The sequence below is a fragment of the Vombatus ursinus genome, unplaced genomic scaffold, assembly GCF_900497805.2.
Source record: "Vombatus ursinus unplaced genomic scaffold, bare-nosed wombat genome assembly UNPS02000582.1, whole genome shotgun sequence".
Taxonomy (NCBI): domain Eukaryota; kingdom Metazoa; phylum Chordata; class Mammalia; order Diprotodontia; family Vombatidae; genus Vombatus; species Vombatus ursinus.
This window is the reverse complement of record NW_020940360.1, coordinates 12505773-12523471: the sequence shown is the minus strand read 5'-3', so window position 1 is coordinate 12523471 and position 17699 is coordinate 12505773. Positions and strand designations below refer to the sequence as shown.

General features: G+C 41.8%; 1 protein-coding gene across 1 annotated transcript in view; it reads left to right on the top strand.

Annotated features, from left to right (window-relative positions):
• Nucleotides 1–17699, top strand: part of LOC114038699 (gamma-aminobutyric acid receptor subunit rho-2) — a 61246-nt gene that overhangs the window by 21468 nt on the left and 22079 nt on the right. Inside the window, exons 3-6 of the mRNA XM_027856093.1 lie at nucleotides 10630–10697; nucleotides 13392–13615; nucleotides 15801–15883; nucleotides 16093–16233. Of these exons, the coding sequence (XP_027711894.1) occupies nucleotides 10630–10697; nucleotides 13392–13615; nucleotides 15801–15883; nucleotides 16093–16233 (516 nt within the window). The remainder of the gene's footprint in view (nucleotides 1–10629; nucleotides 10698–13391; nucleotides 13616–15800; nucleotides 15884–16092; nucleotides 16234–17699) is intronic.

The following is a 17699-nucleotide window of genomic DNA, read 5'->3' as shown; positions in this document are numbered from 1 at the left end:
GTGTGTGTGTGTGTGTGTGTGTGTGTGTGTGTGTGTGTGTGTGTGTGTTTCCATTCGTCCTTAGAATTCAGCAGAACCTCCAGATCTCTGGAGCTTTAGCTTTCCTGATATTATTCTTATAGGATTCTCTTTGGTTTTCATACCCACTTACCTATCTGCCACTTCCCTTGCTTCCTCTTTATTAGTCAGAATCAGGTACAAAATAGTATTATCCCTTCTTGGATCTTCCAACCTCTGAAGGGTAGAATTGTCAACCAACCAAACCTTATTTTAACAGAGAGGGAGCTCTAGCAGACATCCAGGTAGCTGAAGTTACTGATCCCTGTTTTCTTCTGTCTCTGTACCAGGTTTTTAGTCCATTTCCAGAATTTATCATTAATTTCTACTCTTTCCTTCTTGCCTTCCTTTCTTCCTTCCTTCCTCCCTCCTTCCCCTCCTCCTTCCCTTCCTCTTTTCCTTCTTCTCTCCCTCCTTCTTCCCTCTCTCCCTCCCTTCCTTCCTTCTTTCCTTCCTTCCTTCTTTCCTTCCTTCCTTTTTTCCTTCTTTCCTTCCTCCTTCCCTTTCTCCTTTCCTTCCTTCTTTTCTCCCCTCCTCCTTTCCTTCCTCCTTCCCTTCCTCCCTTCTTCTCTCCCTCCTTCCTCCCTCTCTCTCTTCCTTCCTTCTTTCCTTCCTTCCTTCCTTCCTTCCTTCATGCCTAGGCAGACTGTTGTATTGCTAGTCATCATGGCATAGTAGAAAGACCACTGGATTTTTGAGTTAGAGAATTTAGGTTTAAATCCCAACTCTGCTATTTATACCTGTGTGATCTTGGGCCTTTTGGAGCCTCAGTTTCCTTGTTTTTACAGGGAAGCAATGGTACTTGTATTACACCTCTCAAAGGGTTGTTGTGAAGAGCAAAGGGGATAGTGTTTATAAAGGTCATACCACGTAAATAAATAAATACCACATAAATAAGAGCTATTATTACTACTCCTGAAATAGAATTTCTTTTTCTTTCCCCATTGATTCTCACTCAAATGTTTCCCATTATACATCCCCTCTCCAGCTTGTAGATTCCTCATAAGAGCACATATTCTTGATATGCAATGATGCTCCATCATCCTTTTTTGTCTAATTTGTTCTTTTCAAATAGAGCATATCGTTATCTTTTCAAATTCCAGTTGTGTCACATCCTAGTCAATATCAGTGATAACTATGAGGTAAAAGTGACCTCCATGTTTTAAGATCTTTAGTTCAATGTCATGTTTTACATATACTTTGTACAATCGCATGTAGACATCTGAGGCCATGGGGAAAGTTAATATTCCTGATTTAGGACTTTGTCTCTTGTGAATTGTTAGGTGTCTCCTTCATTTTTAGTTTAAGGCCCTTTTTATCAGGTATACAAGTCTCTAGGCAAATGTTGTCTTCTTGGCCCTTGTTAGGTACATTCTAAACCTGGCTATAATACTATTATTTCTATTTCTTTAGCCCTTGTCTATAATTCCAAATTCCATTCTCTGACATCATCTTATTTAACTCGTTGTTTACTGCTTTGAACAAGATACTCTACCTCTCAACTCTGGGCATTTTCACTGGCTGTCCCTGATGCACAGGGTGCTCTCCATCCTCATCTCCATTTCCTAACTTCCCTTGCTTCCTTCAAATTTCATCCAAAATCCCACCTTCTACAGGAAGCCCTTCCCAATACCTCTCAATTCTAGGGTCTTCACTTGTAAGATTATCTCCAATTTATCTTGTAATATATCTTGTTTGTATATAGCTGCTTGCATATTGTCTTCTGCATTAAACTGTGGGCTCCTTGAGAGCAAGGATTGTCTTTCATCTTTCTTTGTAAACCCAATACTTAGTCCAGTGCCTGGCACATAGTAGGCACTTAATGAATATTTATTGACTGACTTCCTGTGTCTCATTTTCCGTTTTGAAGCTCACAGCAGAAATTTTGGAAACATTACTTGTGCCCCTAAAACCTTTAGTTTCTTGTCCAAGACTTCATCTGTAGAGGTGCCTTTCTAGGTTCCTTTTGGTGGTTTCATTTATCCCCATATGAATCACCAGAAGCGGGTAGTCATCAGTAAGTTTGCCAAGTCTCAGAGGGTTCTCTGTAAGGTCTCACATACACTCTGTAATCAGCATATTCCCCTTATTATTTATGTCAGGCTGACATATGGCTGCATTTGGTACCCCAAGCACTGTGACTTGCTGCTTTTTTCAGTAACTGGTACGGTGCATTTTCTCATCTCACAGAACCTGTGAATCTTCATCATCATTCAGTTAATGAGTGAATGAAAAAGAGTGTATTAAGATTTTACTATGTATCAATCACTATGCTAAACACTAGGGGTACAGACAGAAAAAATGAAATAGTCCCTCCTCTTATGGAACTCACTGCTCTAGTTGGGAGAGAAAATACACAAAAGAAAGGTCAGCTGTAGGGCAGAGGCTTGGAAGTTCTAAGAGCACAGAAGCAGGGTGGATGGCAAGGCCCAGGAAACCTCAGGTTATATCAGTAGGCTGAGGGTCTGGAGGCTGAATAACAGGGCAGAGGGTAAATCCTAGTGGTCCTCAATCTTACTATAAGGAATAGATTTGGTGACTCCTATCTCATCTAAGTAGTATGAGCAGCCCAGCAGTATAGTTAATAATAATAATAATAATAATAATAGTAATAATAACCAGCATATATTTAGCACACACTATGTTCCAAGAACTTTACAAATGTTATCCCATTTAATCCTCACAACAAGCTTGGGTAGGTGCTATTATTATCCCCATTTTATAGTTGAGGAAACTGAGGCAGACCAAGGTTAAATGACTTGCCCATGGTCACCCAAGTTCTAAGTGTTTGAAATTTGATTTGAATTCAGGTCTCCCTGACTTCAGGGTCAGTGGCTTTATCTACTGAGCTGCCACATAGTTGAATTCCGGGTGGTTAGGGTTGGGAAGGGGGGAAGGCAAGGAGGAAGAGGTCCCAATGGTAGAGTCTTCCTGACATCCAGCCATCTAGGATGGGTTCTGTGGATCATGAGAAACTAATTTGTTCTTAGTATCTAGCTAAGCATCTTCCTTCCATGGGAAGAACCCCAAATCTACTATAGCCCTAAAGGTTCAATGTTTCTTCTTTTTCCCTTCCTTCTCAGTGATATTATCTTTTTTGCATTCCAAGAAACATGAGTTTATTTTCTTATTTGCCTTCTCAGATTTGTTTTATTCTTTAACTCTTAAAGCAATTTATTTCTTCAAGGAACACTTCATTTTCCTTGATAAATGTTCATTCCTCTACCCCTTTTACCTTCTCCTCTAGTAGAGAGAAAAACTTGCATTTTTTGTACATTATTCTGCTTCTTGGCAGTGGCAGAAAAACAAATACGGGGTGTCCCAAAGGTCTTAGCATAGTTTTGAACCTTAATAGCTTAAAACAGCACTAAGACTTTTGGGACACCCTGCACAGTACAGTCTCTGACCATCATTGGAATATTAGCCTTCCCCTCTCCCTCTGCCCCCATACTTAGTAGAATTAAGACTAAGTTTTCTGTGGCCCTTGCAGTTAATGCTGAGGCAAACACTTGTTCATTGTGGGGTGGGGGTGGGGAGCCTGGCAGAGAGGGTATCTTTATTCTTAGGTTTTCCCTTGGGCTCTCTCCCCAAGGCTTTCCTGAGCTATTTGTCACTATTTCCCCCAAGGTCTACCTTGAGTAGCAATTAGCAGATTTCTAGCAACTTTTAGACAAACAAAGCTACCTTCTCTGAAAGTCTGCTGAGAGGTAAAGTAATTTGCCCAAGGCTGCACAACTAGTAAATAGCTTTGTCTTTTCACTGGGCGTGGCCCAGGCCTGCATTGAAACAGGAAATTCTACTTGCTGGTACACGCACTATGGGCTGTATTTCTTTGTATCCCCCACAGTGCCTGGCACAATGCTAGGCATGTAGCCGGCACTCAATTTCTGTTAATAACCAGTAAAAAGAGCCCTGGGGCAGTTAGGTGGCACAGTGGATGGAGCTATTGGCCCTCGAGTCAGGAAGACTCATCTTCCTGATTTCAAATCTGGCCTCAGATACTTATTACCTGTGTGACCCTGGGCAAGTCATTTAATTCTGTTTGCCTCGGTTATCTCATCTGTAAAATGAGCTGGAGATGGAAATGGCAAACCACTCCAGTATCTTTGCCAAGAAAACCCCAAATGGGGTCATGAAGAGTCAGACACGACTGAAATACCTGAGCAGCAACAATAAAAGGAACCCTGGCAACAGAGTTACAGAACCCAGGTGCAAATCCCAGTTTTTCTACATATTTATAGGACATTGGGCAAATTGCTTCACCTTTCTGGGCCTTGGTTTCCTTACCTGTAAAACGAAGGGACGAGACTAGGTGGCCTGTAAGACCCTGCTTCTAGCTGAACATCTATGGTCCTGTGAAGTGGGTACAAAACTTGCTGTCTTCAGTGGTGTCTTGTTCTTGGACTCTGCCAAAGCATCCACTTCCTTATTCCCTATGGAAGGTGAGGAATAATCAAAGACTTCTGACTTTGCATCTAATATTTGGTTGGATTTTCGCAACAAGCCTAATACTCTTTTGACTTTAAGAAGCCTAAGCCTGTATTTAAAATTCAATCTTTGTAACTGCTGGTTGGGTGTCTGGGATGTAAATCCATCCAGAGGTGACTGTACGTATATCCCTAAGATCCAAGGCTGCTGTGGGTTTCTTGGTCTTTCCTCTCACCTATTCCTGCCTAGATATTTGAGCTCTTAAACATCCTTCAGTCGCGCACCAAGTTTCTTGTTCTTTGAATAATTAAAATGGAGAACTTGTTGCAGTCTCTTATACACTTGGTTCCTGATTTTCCTCATCACTGTTGTCTTGTGCCCTTTCTTCCATGAGTATTTTGTCCCATCATTGGATCTTCTGGGCCTTAAAGACAGACTTTATCTTCTCTTTCATGCCATTGAGAAGTATTCCTGTAGGGGTAGCTAGGTGGCATAGTAGATAGAGCCCTGGCCCAGGAGTCAGGAGGACCTGAGTTCAAATGTGGCCTCTGATACTTACTAACTGTGTGACCCTGGCTAAGTCACTTAACCCTGATTGCCTTGCCAAAAAAAAAATATTGATCTTGTATCATTTTCTTGTTGATCCTGTTTACAATTAATTGATTTTGTCCTATTACTACTTAAGTTGTGGTTCTTTGTCTCTGAACTTAGTTCAAAGTTTAGCAGGCCTGCAATGGGTTAAGTTTAAAAATCTAGTTCTTCTTGCCTCAAGGAATTTTGCTATCCTTGGGGAATGTGTGTGAAAGAAAGGAACTCGGGCCCCACATCTTTACTCTACCAAGCTGTCCTTCAAGGATGTTTGCTTTGGTGTCCCAAAGTCAGGGATGCTCTCATCTGAATTCAAATAACAAGTGCTTCTGAGTCTCTTGAAAGGAAAAGGGAGGTCATTGCTAGCCCCCATTACCAAACTTCCAGCCAATCATGTTGTTCCCTGCACCTCAGCTTTGTAACCAGTCATGTTGTACTCAATCCCATGATGTCATCTATCCTATTCTGTTCTTTGTTTTGTACTCCCCAAAACCTATGTTAGGGGACCTATCCCCTTGCTTGGTGTCTCAGGCATAAATTGACCCATTTATTGACAGGTAGCATACCCCTGATATGAAATGTTATCTTGTGCAGAGATCTGCCTCAGTTTACCCTTTTGTTCAATTCCAATTGCAACACCATGAAAGTTTATAATATCATAGATTTAGATCTAGAAGGGATCTTTCTACAACATCACAACGCCTATTGGAAAGGAACCAAGAAAAGGGGAACCAGCCCGTATACCCAGAGCCTAACAGGAAAATTTAGCCTGAGTATGTCTGTAGGGGGCTCAGTTTCCTCATCTGTAAAATGAGCTGGAGAAGGAAATGACAAACCACTCTGGTATCTTTGCCAAGAAGACCTTAAATGGCTCATGGAGAGTTGGACACAACTGAAAATGACTGAACAACAACAGCAAAAAGATCCCTTCTGGTTCTGAATAAGATAATATTTATAAAGTACTTAGCACAGTGCCTGGAACATAGTGGCTGCATAATAAATGCTTATTTCTTCCACCCTCCACTCTCCAGCCTTACCACTTCCCTGCTCCACCGTGATCTTAGAAACACACACAGCAGCACCTTTGCAGAATAATTTAATAAAATAAGGCAGCATTAATTTTATTTGAGACAATTGGGGTTAAATGAGTTGCCCATGGTCACAAGCTAGTCTTTGAGGCTGGATTTGAACTCAGGTCCTCCTGATGCCAGGGCCAGTTGCTCTGCCCACTGTGCTACCTAGCTGCCCTGCACAATGCCAATTTTGATGGTATAGAATATGGATGATTATGTTTATCATATCGATTGGGACCCAGAACTCATCCGTGTGCTTTCACCTCAGCTATTTTTTTGCTCCTTCCTCACCTTTAACTCTGTTGCTCTGGGAACTGTAATCAAATGGACACTACCACTGCCAGTCCCTTTCCCTGCCCAGCCCTTCACTGTGTGTGTATTGTCTCCCTACATTAGAATGTAATTTTCTTGAGGCCTAGTACAGTTTAGTTTTTGTCTAGGTAAATTCAGCTACTAACTTTAGGCTGAGCACCTAGAGGTAGCAAGGGCTGTGGAAAGAGCAGTAGATTAGGATTCTGAGGTCCTGGGTTCAAATCCTGGTTTTGTCACTGATTATCTGTGTTACCTCAGGCAAGTCACTAGCACCCCCTCCCACATCTTTCAGTTTCCTCATTTGTAAAATAATGATCTCTAAGTTCCCTTCCAGTTATAAATCTTGTTCCAAGCAACTAGCCTAACCCAGAACCATAGGCTGGATCTGAGTGGCCTGAGGGAGATGGGCATTGGGTGGTTTTATATTTTTGTTAAGTAATTTTTCAGTCCTGTTCCACTCTCCATGTCCCTATTTGGGGTTTTCTTGACAAAGATACTGAAGTGGTTTGCCATTTCCTTCTCTAACTCATTTTACAGATGAGGAAACTGAGGCAAACAGGGTTAAGTGACTTGCCCAGGGTCACACGGCTAGTGTGTCTGAGGTCAGATTTGAACTTAGGTTTTCCTGACTCTGGTCCCAGTACTCTATTTACTATGCCACCTAGCTGATCATAAGATCATAGAATTAATAGGATTTGAGCTGGGACTTTAGAGGTCATTTAATTCAAATTCCTCATTTTCCAAATGAGGAAAATGAGGCCCATGAGGTTAAATAGCTTGTTCAAGGTCATATTAGCAGAGTCAGGATTCAACCCAAATCCAATTGATCTTTCTGAGGATATTAGGATGTCTTGATGTCTTGATATTTCATAGCTTTGGCTGTGGCACAGGCTCAGATTTCACCTCCTGCTGATGGAGAGGGTCTTTGTTGACTATGACAAGATGTCCAAGCTGGATTTTACCATCTACCCAGTCCTATAGGTAACCCCAGCTATAGTAGGACCCTGCAACTCTACCCTGACCACATTGAAGCAGTCATATTGTGCCTTCATGGTGGACAATGAGGCCATCTATTACATCTACTGCTGGAACCTAGATATCAGCCACCCTGCTGTTGTGCCAACCTCAATGAACTAGATCATTTTTTTTTTTTGTGAGGCAATTGGAGTTAAGTGACTTGCCCAGAGTCACACAGCTAGTGAGTGTTATGTGTCTGAGGTTGTATTTGAACTCAGGTCCTCCTGACTCCAGGGCCAGTGCTCTATCCACCGTGCCACCTAGCTACTGCTAGATTATTTCTTACTTTACTGCCTCTCTGCATTTCCATGGATCTCTGTGTGGACTTCACAGAGATCCATATCAACCCCATGCCTTGTCCTTAAAAACACTTCCCCCTGGTCACGAACTCATCTGTTGTCTGCTGAGGTCTGTCATGAACTGTTTTCAGTAGCTGAGATCTGCAGTGACTGCTTTGAGCCCTCCAACAGATGGTGAAGTGTGACCTTTGTCAAAACAAGTACTTGGTCTGTTACATCCTGTATCTAATAATGTCATGGCTATCATTTTCATGATTAAGACCAAGCAAATCACTCAGTTTAGACTGCTATCCCACTGACATCAATTACCAGCCATTAATTCTAGGGTCCAGGGGGCAATCTGGCTAAAGTTCAGTGGGGAGTATCCATACTAAATAACTGATACCAAAGCCTGAGTCTGCTGAGATCCCAAGTTTGATTTAGTGTATGTATGGCAGGTGGGCATTTATGCATTAGTATGTAGGTGAAGGTACAGGGAAAGGAGCCTTGGGAGAATTTGGCTGCCCTTGAAAAGAATTATGGGGAAATAGGAACAGAATTTATAGAGGGTCAAGATGAAAGTAAGGAATTCCAAAAGGCACTCAGCCACCAAGCCTATGTGGAATGTTCACTGTTTGTTATCTCTTTTCCCCATCACCACAAATTAAATCTTTCCTCACTTAAAAAAAAAAAGTGGGAATGGGATCCTTTTAGAAGGACATAGGTCTTGGGCAAGCAGGCCCCAGACTTTAAATACCCCAGTACCCACAGTCATAAATAAGTTAGGTAAGGATGAACATGGAGTAGGAGAATTCGTTTGGTATTGGGAGCCATCCCTATGGATTCAACAGTCATTTTGTTTCTGCTTATATGACCCCTACTCTTCCCATTGGGGACCTAGTTTGGCCAACCTACATCACTAATTGATTTGAACAGCTTTATCCAGTTGGCTCCAGAGGGACTCAGAGATCAAAAAGGAAAATTGGAGAGGAAATCCACAGCAGGACATGAGTAGGAATATTACTACTTGGATAATGGAGGCAAAAAGTGCATCAGACTGTGGAGCCACTGTAAGCCAAATGGATAATGGGGTTAGAGATCTGCATGGATGTTATGAGGCATGACACGCTCTTGACTCTTGTCAAGGAAAACCTAATAATAAGGGAAACTCTGGAATAGAAATAAGCTGGTCTGGAGGTGTGTTTTGAATTGTAACCCATTCTGCCATGATGGGAACTTCATGTCATAGAACTAGTTCCTTTGGAAAGAGAGAAACTGATGCTACCTGCTAGGAACTGAGAAGATTGCAGACTAGGTGATCTTGGGGAGGATACTATGCACAACAGTTGAAGAGGGCTGATAATAATAATAACAATAACAACAACAATAATAATATCAATTAACATTGATATAGCCCTTTGAGGTTTCAAAGCACTTTACAAATGTTAGTTCATTTGATCTTAACAACAACTCAGTAAGGTAGGTTCTATTGTTATCCTCATTTTACAAATGAGGAAACTGAGGCACAGAGAGGTTAAATGACTTGCCTAGCATTATAGAGCTAGTAAGTGTCTGAGACGGTATTTGACTCAGGTCTTCCTGATTCCTAATCCTACACTCTATCCATTCCACCACCTAGCTGCCTCATCGCCTGATGTTGGAAAAAAGTGACAATAGAACAATGTTTTTTACTGGTCAGCATTGGAATTGTGATGGGAATTACTCATAGATTGGACGTAGCGTGTGTTGTTGTCACCACCACCTTTTCTGCTGGGAGGTCATGCATGGGAGAGAATGGTTGGTAGAATAATATATCATACTGTGTGAGCTGAGCAGGGAACACCGATGATGAGCGACCATGAAAGTCCGTTAGAGGTACATGCTAACAAGTCACACTAGGAGCAGTACCAATTGGGAGCCTACCCACAAAAGGGCAGGAAATAACTGAGATGGTACAGACCTTGGGGTAAATTCTGTGTGAATTTTGAGTGAATCCTAATTGTTTCCTTTCACCTGTAAACAAATTTGGTCATTCTTTGAACTTTGGGAACATGTCTAATATTGAACTCGTTATCTCCCCAACCTAAACCAGATCCCACTCCCACCTTCCCTTTTTTTGCCAGTGATACTATCACTCTCTTAGTCACCCATGCTCAAAACTTTTGAAGTTGAAGGGGCTCAGAGAAACCTGAACTGGGTATGGTAAAACTGGTAGGGGACAATGAGAACTGACTCTGGATCCTTCTCACTTGGAAATCTTGCATCTTCCTGAGTTCAAATCTAGTCTCAGTCACTTCCTACCTGTGTGACCCTGGGCAAGTCACTTAACCCTGTTTGCCTCAGTTTCCTCATCTGTAAAATGGGGATAATAACAACAATGACCTCCAAGGTTGTTCTGAAGCTCAAGATCAAATGACAATAATTGTAAAACACTTAGCACAGTGCCTGGCACATAGCAAGCACTATATAAATGTTAGTGTGTGTGTATATCTATCTATCTATCTATATAGATAGATAGATATACACACACATATGGATGTATATATGTGTGTGTATACTGGGATCAGAATCATAATATTATATATATAATTATTATATAATTGTATGTTATATATTATAATATAATTATATAATATTATCATATGATACATGATATTATGATTCTGATCGCAGTACCGTAAATAATATGATCACTGACTATGAAAACCAATCAGAGAATTCAGAATGAGGGACCCTTTTTTACTTTTAAATCCATCACGAAGTGGCCAAAAATTCAGCTAAGTACCAGGAACACTAGTGGAGAAAACCACTTGGTGAGTATGGTACATGGTTATAAAAGACTAGTCCTTAAATAGTTTAGTTTTGTTTTTCTACAGGCCCTGCAATTCCTGTTGGCGTGGATGTGCAGGTGGAAAGCTTGGACACTATCTCGGAGGTGGATATGGTATGTAACTATAACACAAGGCTAGTTGTGCACAACCAGTAGGAGTCTAATACTCTAATGAGGATTAGAAAGGACCGTGTAACTGGAGACAGCACTGCCATTTGTCCAAATTGTGCATCTGGACAGGGAAATGGGTACTCAGTATAATGGAAAGAGCACTGGACTTAGAATCAAGAATCTTTCAAATTTCAACTCTGCCATTAGACACAAGTCATTTAATCTCTCCAAGCCTCAGTTTCCTCATCCATAAAATAGGGATAGGTGAGGGACCCAAGAGATCATTTCCTTCAACCCCTTTATTTTATGGATGAGAAAACTAAGGCCCAGAGAGGTGAAAAGGGACTGTCCAAGGCCACACAGATAGCGAAATATCAAAACCAGGATTTGAACCCAGGTCTTTTCATTGCAGAGAGCCTCCATAAATTTCCATTTCCCTGTTGTAAGCGTGTTCACTGGCTGTCCCCCAAGCTTGGAACACTCTCCCTCTTCATCTCTACCTCCTTGCTTCCCTGGCTTCTTTCAAATCCCAGCTAAAGTGTCACCTTCTATAAGAAGCCTTTCCTGGTCCCCCTTAATGCTAGTGCCTTTCGTCTGTTGATTATCCTGTATTCTTTCTGTTTGTACGTAGGCATTTTCATGTTGTCTCCCCAAATTAGACTGAGTTCTAAAGATCAGGGATTGTCTTTTGCCTTTTTTTGTGTCTCAAGCACTTAGCACAGTTTCTGGCCCATAGTAGGTGCTTAATAGATGTTTGTTGCCTGACTGATTGACTACAAAGCCAGGGCTCCTTCCATTGCACCATGCTTCTTCTCTCCTTGTACAGAATGTGCCTCAATAAAAATCTGCAATAAAGAGAAACTGAGGCGCAATTTATCAGCAAGGCTAGCAATTGCCAATAAAAGGGGCTCAAGCCCCTTACTAGCCAAGGAACCCTCTGACAGGCAAAGCAGCTCTTTTATACAGTTGGTTACATAAGGTACCAGCAATTCAAACTAAATTAAGACTGTGTTTAGTTTACCATGAAAACGAAGGGTGGGCTTACATTTAGCTTGACTCAGAGATGAGATTTCCAGGCTCCAGGGCAACAGGAAAAAATACAGAGTTGAATCACGTACCTTGGAAAGTCTTGTGTTGGGCAAACATACTGTGACTAGGTTCACTCTTCTTCCTTTTCCCTCCCTCCCCCATTCCTTGGTGAGTAAAACCTTACAGATTTTGAGTCTTTGTGGTCAAGCTGTAGCCTATAGAAATAGGGAAGTTAAACTCTCACAAACTCTACCACTGAGGCCTTTGCAATCAAGTCTAAGTTGGAGCTATAAATATCGATTTTCTTAATCAGTACTTCAATAGATAATTAATAAATAGTAGAAAATAAAGTGGGGTGTCAGTTTTCAATTTCACCCATAGCTCACAGCATCGCTAGGAAGAAAGCTCTTTGTAAGCCCAGTATGAGCCTGAGCTCTGCTTGCTGTCATTCGAAGTTAGCTCAGAGCTCTGCCTGTTGAAGGCTCTGCTTGCTGTCCTTCTCCCATTCCATGATGGCACAGAGGTTTTTGCATGGTCTGGTGCTAGCTGACTAACCCCCTGCCCCTCCAGGAAAAACATAGCACATGTGTGAGAGAGGTGTAAAGGGGAGAGGCGTAAGGTTCTGGGGGAAGCTAGAGTTCAAAGTGCCAGGCCATTTGTAATACTCTAGTTTAGTCTCCTGCCTCAAGCTGGGGAAAGTGTGTCAGAATTGGGCCTGGCCTGACTTTTTTCAATCTCTAGTCACTTTGGGAGCTCAGGTGTAGATACATATACAGTGGTTGGAACCCTTGTTTAACAGGCCTAGTATTAGCCTACCATCTGGAAGGTACTTCTGGACCCATAGAAACAATTCAACTGGACTATAGCATGACCCTTGGGCTGACATCATTAGACCCAAAGGTAAATTCAGTCCTGTAGTATGGATGTGCCCCACAGCTAGTATATGGCCATTCACACACAAGGGGATCTATGATCAATAGCACTTCTGTTGGAATGTGAAAGAGCTGTAAGGGGTATTTGATCATACCTAAAAAGAGGCATCTGTTGTACTGGTGGTGGTCACTTTTTTTTTTTTTTTTGGCTAGGCAATGGGTTTAAGTGACTCGCCCAGGGTCACACAGCTAGTAAGTATCAAGTGTCTAAGGCTGGATTTGAACTCAGGTCTTCCTGACTCCAGGGCTGGTACTCTATGCACTGCACCACCTAGCTGCCCCTTGAAAGACAGTCCCTGCTCTCAAAGGAGCTTACAATCTTTTTTTTCTTTTTTTTTTTTTGGTGAGACAATTGGGGTTAAGTGACTTGCCCAGGGTCACATAGCTAGTAAGTGTCTGAGGCCAGGTTTAAACTCATAAAGATGAGTCTGCCTGAATCCTTATTTTCCTTCAAAGCCCAGAACTCCTACAGAGGCCTTTTCTGATTCCCCAGTTGTTAGTGCTGTCTATCTCTCAAAATTACCTTGTATTGCTTTGTTTGTTTTTATTCCTCTGTTTGCATGTTATATCTCCTCAGTAGAATGCAAACTCTTTGAGGACAGCAACTGTTGCATTTCTGTCTGTATTCCCAGCATTTAGCACAGTGCTTGGCACATAGCAGGCACTTCATAAATGCTTGTTTAACTGGATTGGATTGAAGTCATTGCCTAGTGTCCTTTCCTTCTTCCTCCTACAGGATTTTACAATGACCCTCTACCTGAGGCATTATTGGAAGGATGAACGCCTCTCATTTCCCAGTACCACTAATAAGAGCATGACATTTGATGGGAGGCTAGTGAAGAAAATCTGGGTCCCAGATGTCTTCTTTGTTCATTCCAAAAGGTCGTTCACTCATGACACCACAACCGATAACATCATGCTTAGGGTGTTCCCAGATGGTCATGTTCTTTACAGCATGAGGTAAGGCACCCCATCCAACCGTGTTTTCCCAATAGGTAACATCTGGAGATCTGCTTAGGTATTGTAGCCTCCAACATAGTAAGATCCTTCTGAGGTAATCAGCAACATCTCCTCGGGGTTAGAGAACTGGCCAGGCTTCAGAGAAAAGTCACGTACGCCAAAGTGGTTTCTGGATAAGCCAAAGAGATGCAGACTAGAAAGATGAACTTGTTTGAGGGGGGGTTGGATAAATCTGTGCTAGGTTATTGAAGGGAAGTCCCTAGTGTAACGCCGGTGGGTGCTACTGTGAAAAATAGAGTGGATCGGCCACTACTTTACTCCTTCTCTCTCCGGGGTAGGGGGTAGAGCTGACTCATTTCTATCTCCTTCCTGGAGGTGGGGGGTGGGAGGAGGAGTCGGTTTAGGGCGTTGTCTTTTCTCCAGTTATTATTTTCTCCTCCTTACCTCTTTCTCTCTGAATAATTAATCGGCCACACACCTTGTTATAGCAGTTAGCTCACTTTTTAGGAAAGGGGCAATATAAAGGTCTTCAATTCTATGTGATCCTTTTCTCCATTTTATGAGTTTATGAGATGTTATGAGTCAGAAGAAAAGTTATGACAATCACAATAGCTTAGAGTGAGCAAATTTCCTAATATTCAGACAGAGTTTTGGCTCTCTGCCCTGATTTAAATTTTTGCTTATCTCTAGCTAACTCCTGGCCTCTTTATGGTTGAGGGGAAAAAAAATCAGGAAACAAGAAATGTTTTGGGTAAATAAATAGCAGAGTAAATTATGATAGCATGTCTCTGTTCTTTTGAAATTGAAGTTATGGAGAACAGGTCTACCTCTTCTCCCTTTGGTACCATGTAGGAGTCAGAGTGCCAGGTTGTGAACAATTGGCATTTTTCACAAGTTTGCTGAAGCTGACATGCAGGGAATTCTGGAAGGTCTAGGCAGATCCACAGGCAAACTACCACTGCAGGTCCATGGTGTGGCTTTTCTTTAGCATTTCATTTAAGTGGATGTAGTATTGTTTAGTGAATAGTGTGCTAGCTAAGTAGGATTGGAGTGGGGAAGGTCTGGGTTCAGATCCTAATTCTGATACTTATTAGCTTTGTGACCCTGGACAGGTCACTTAATAGCTAAACTGCCTAATGTTTAGCTTTGAAATCATAGACTGAACAGAGGTCCTAATTTCCTTTTGTAACTAAGAAGAAACAGGAGGATGAAGGGTCTTAAGTCAATGTCTTATGAGGATCAATTGGAGGACCTGGGCAAGTTTAGCATGGGGACAAGAAGACTCAGGGGCCATTGCATAGCTGTCAAGCATTTGAAGTCCTGTTGTGTGGAGGAAGATTTAGATTTATTCTGTTAGCCCCAGAGTAATGGGAAGATGCAAAGGAACAGATTTAGACTCAATGCAACTAAAAACTTCTTAACAATCTTCGTTGTTATTCAGTCATGACCAACTCTTTGCAATCTCATTTGGAGTTTTCTTGGCAAGGATACTGGAGTGGTTTGCCATTTCCTTCTCCAGCTCATTTTCTAGATAAGGAAACTGAGGCAAACAGGATTAAGTGATTTGCCCAGGGTTACACAGCTAGTAAGTGTCTGAGGCCAGATTTGAACTCGACTCTAGGCCTGGCACTCTATCCACTGCGCCACCCAGCTGCCTGCTTCTTAACAACTAGACCAGGTCAAAAGTGGAATGGGCTACTTTGAAAAAACAGTCGATTCTCTCTTTTTAGAGGTCTTCAAAAAGAAGCTGGAACCCTCCATAATGTATGTAGAGCTATGATGTATGGAAATTCCTTTCCTAAAATGCAGTGGAGATTCCTTTTGTTGGCCTTTGAGATCCTATCTTACTCTTAAATTCTGTGATTCTGTGAAAATAGGGAACACACCTAAGTAAAGCACTTACTCCAAATTACATGGTAAGTTAGTGGTAAAGACCCACAGACCATGGCCAATTATTTCATTAATAGAAGGTTTGTGTGTGTGGTTTTAATGTTCTAAAGTCTGCAAACCACTGTAATGTATATCCTGGGTTTTGAAACCCTTTAAGAAAGTAGTAAAGAGATGGCCTTTCTTCCCACAATCCCCTTGTTCTATCCATAGTAAAAGTTAAAAAACAAAACAAAACAAACAAAACAACTCTCTTTAAAAAGCCAATTCCCCCCCCCCCCTTTTTTTAATTCTCTAGGATTACAGTCACTGCAATGTGTAACATGGACTTCAGTCACTTTCCCTTGGACTCACAGACATGCTCCTTGGAGCTAGAAAGCTGTAAGTGGTTTCCTTATCTTAAATTACAGGCCTTCCTTCACCTTATGACTTCCATGCCTTTTGTGCCTTTCTAGCTACCCCTAGTTTAGTGTGACCTGCCAGCAAGAAGCACTGTTTAGTTCAAGATTGGTCCATGTTTTGTCTTTTGCAAGATTCTGGTTTAAAAACAATGCAATCAAATTCCCTCTCTTCCCTGCTCCCTCTCTAAGATGCATACACAGATGAAGATCTGATGTTGTACTGGAAGAATGGGGATGAATCCCTGAAAACAGATGAGAAGATTTCTCTGTCACAATTTCTGATTCACAAGTTTCACACGACTTCCAGACTGGCTTTCTACAGCAGTACAGGTATTGTACCTTTTTTTTTTTTAATTTTTAAAAAAAATTTTTAACATGTTTTTAAAATTTTGGGTTCCAAATTTTCTCCCTTCCTTCCTTCCCGCCCACCCTCATTGAAAAGGCAAGCATCTCAATACAGGTTATAGATGTGTAGTCATGGAAAACACTTTATTTCCCTTCATCCTATCCTACCCCCCATTTATTCTATTCTTTCTTTTGACCCTGTCTCGCTTTTGATTATCCCCTCCCCCAATCTGCCCTCCCCTCTATCAACCCCCTGCTCTCTTGTCCCCTTCCCCCCTTATTTTCCTGTAGGGTAAGATAGATTTCTATACCCCATTGTGTATGTTATTCCCTCCTTAAGCCAAATCCTATGAGAATAAGATTCACTCATTCCCTCTCACCTTCCCCCATTTCCCCTCCACTGTAAAAGCCTTTTCTTGTCTGTTTCATGTGAGATATTTTACCTCATTCTGCCTCTCCCTTTCTCCTTTTCCCAGTATAATCGTCTCTCACACCTTAATTTTATTTTCCAGATATCACCCCTTCGTCTTCAACTCACCCTGTGCCCTCTATCTATCTATCTATACATACATATAATTTTTTCCCTCCCACTACCCTAATACTGACAAGGGACTCATGAGTTACAAATATCATCTTTCCCTGCAGGAATGTAAACAGTTCAACCTTAATAAGTCTCTTGTGATTTCTCTTTCATGTTTACTTCTTCCATGTTTCACTTGAGTCTTGTATTTGAAGGTCAAATTTTCTATTCAGCTCTGGTCTTTTCCACAGGAATGCTTGAAAGTCCCCTATTTCATTGAGTGACCATTTTTTACGGGTATTGTATCTTTGCCCCTGCCCAGCAGAGCACAAGGGAAAGAAACCACATGAGAATGATTCTCCCATTTACCTTTGCTGAGCAACATGGAGATGGCATTTCAGCAGTTGGGACAGCTGAGATGGCCCAAACATCTTATTAATAGCTCTTCCTTTATTGCAGTATTCACTATCACCAGGCTAAGTACAGTCAGGCCTTCTAGGCCTAAGACCAACAAACACAAAGAAACTTTGTTAGGAGGGATGAGTGCTAGACCTGGAGGGAAAGGACCTCACTAGGAAGTCAGGCTCTGCCACCGACTAACTTTCCAAATGGCCTTGGGCAAGTCACTAAACTTCTCTGGGACTCAGTTTCCTCAACTGCAAAATGAGGCAGATTGCAATAGAGGTAAAGGCCCTTCCTACTCTCATCCACTCTAGTGCAGGCCCTTATCACCTCATAACCTTGATTATTGCGATAGCCTAATGGTGGGTCTTCCCACTTCAAGTCTCTCCCCATTCCAATTTGTCCTCCATTTAGCCCCTAGAATGATTATTCTAAAATGCAGGTCTGATTATGTCACTCTCCATCCTCTTCCCCACAACTAAACACACACACACACACACACACACACACACACACACACACACACACA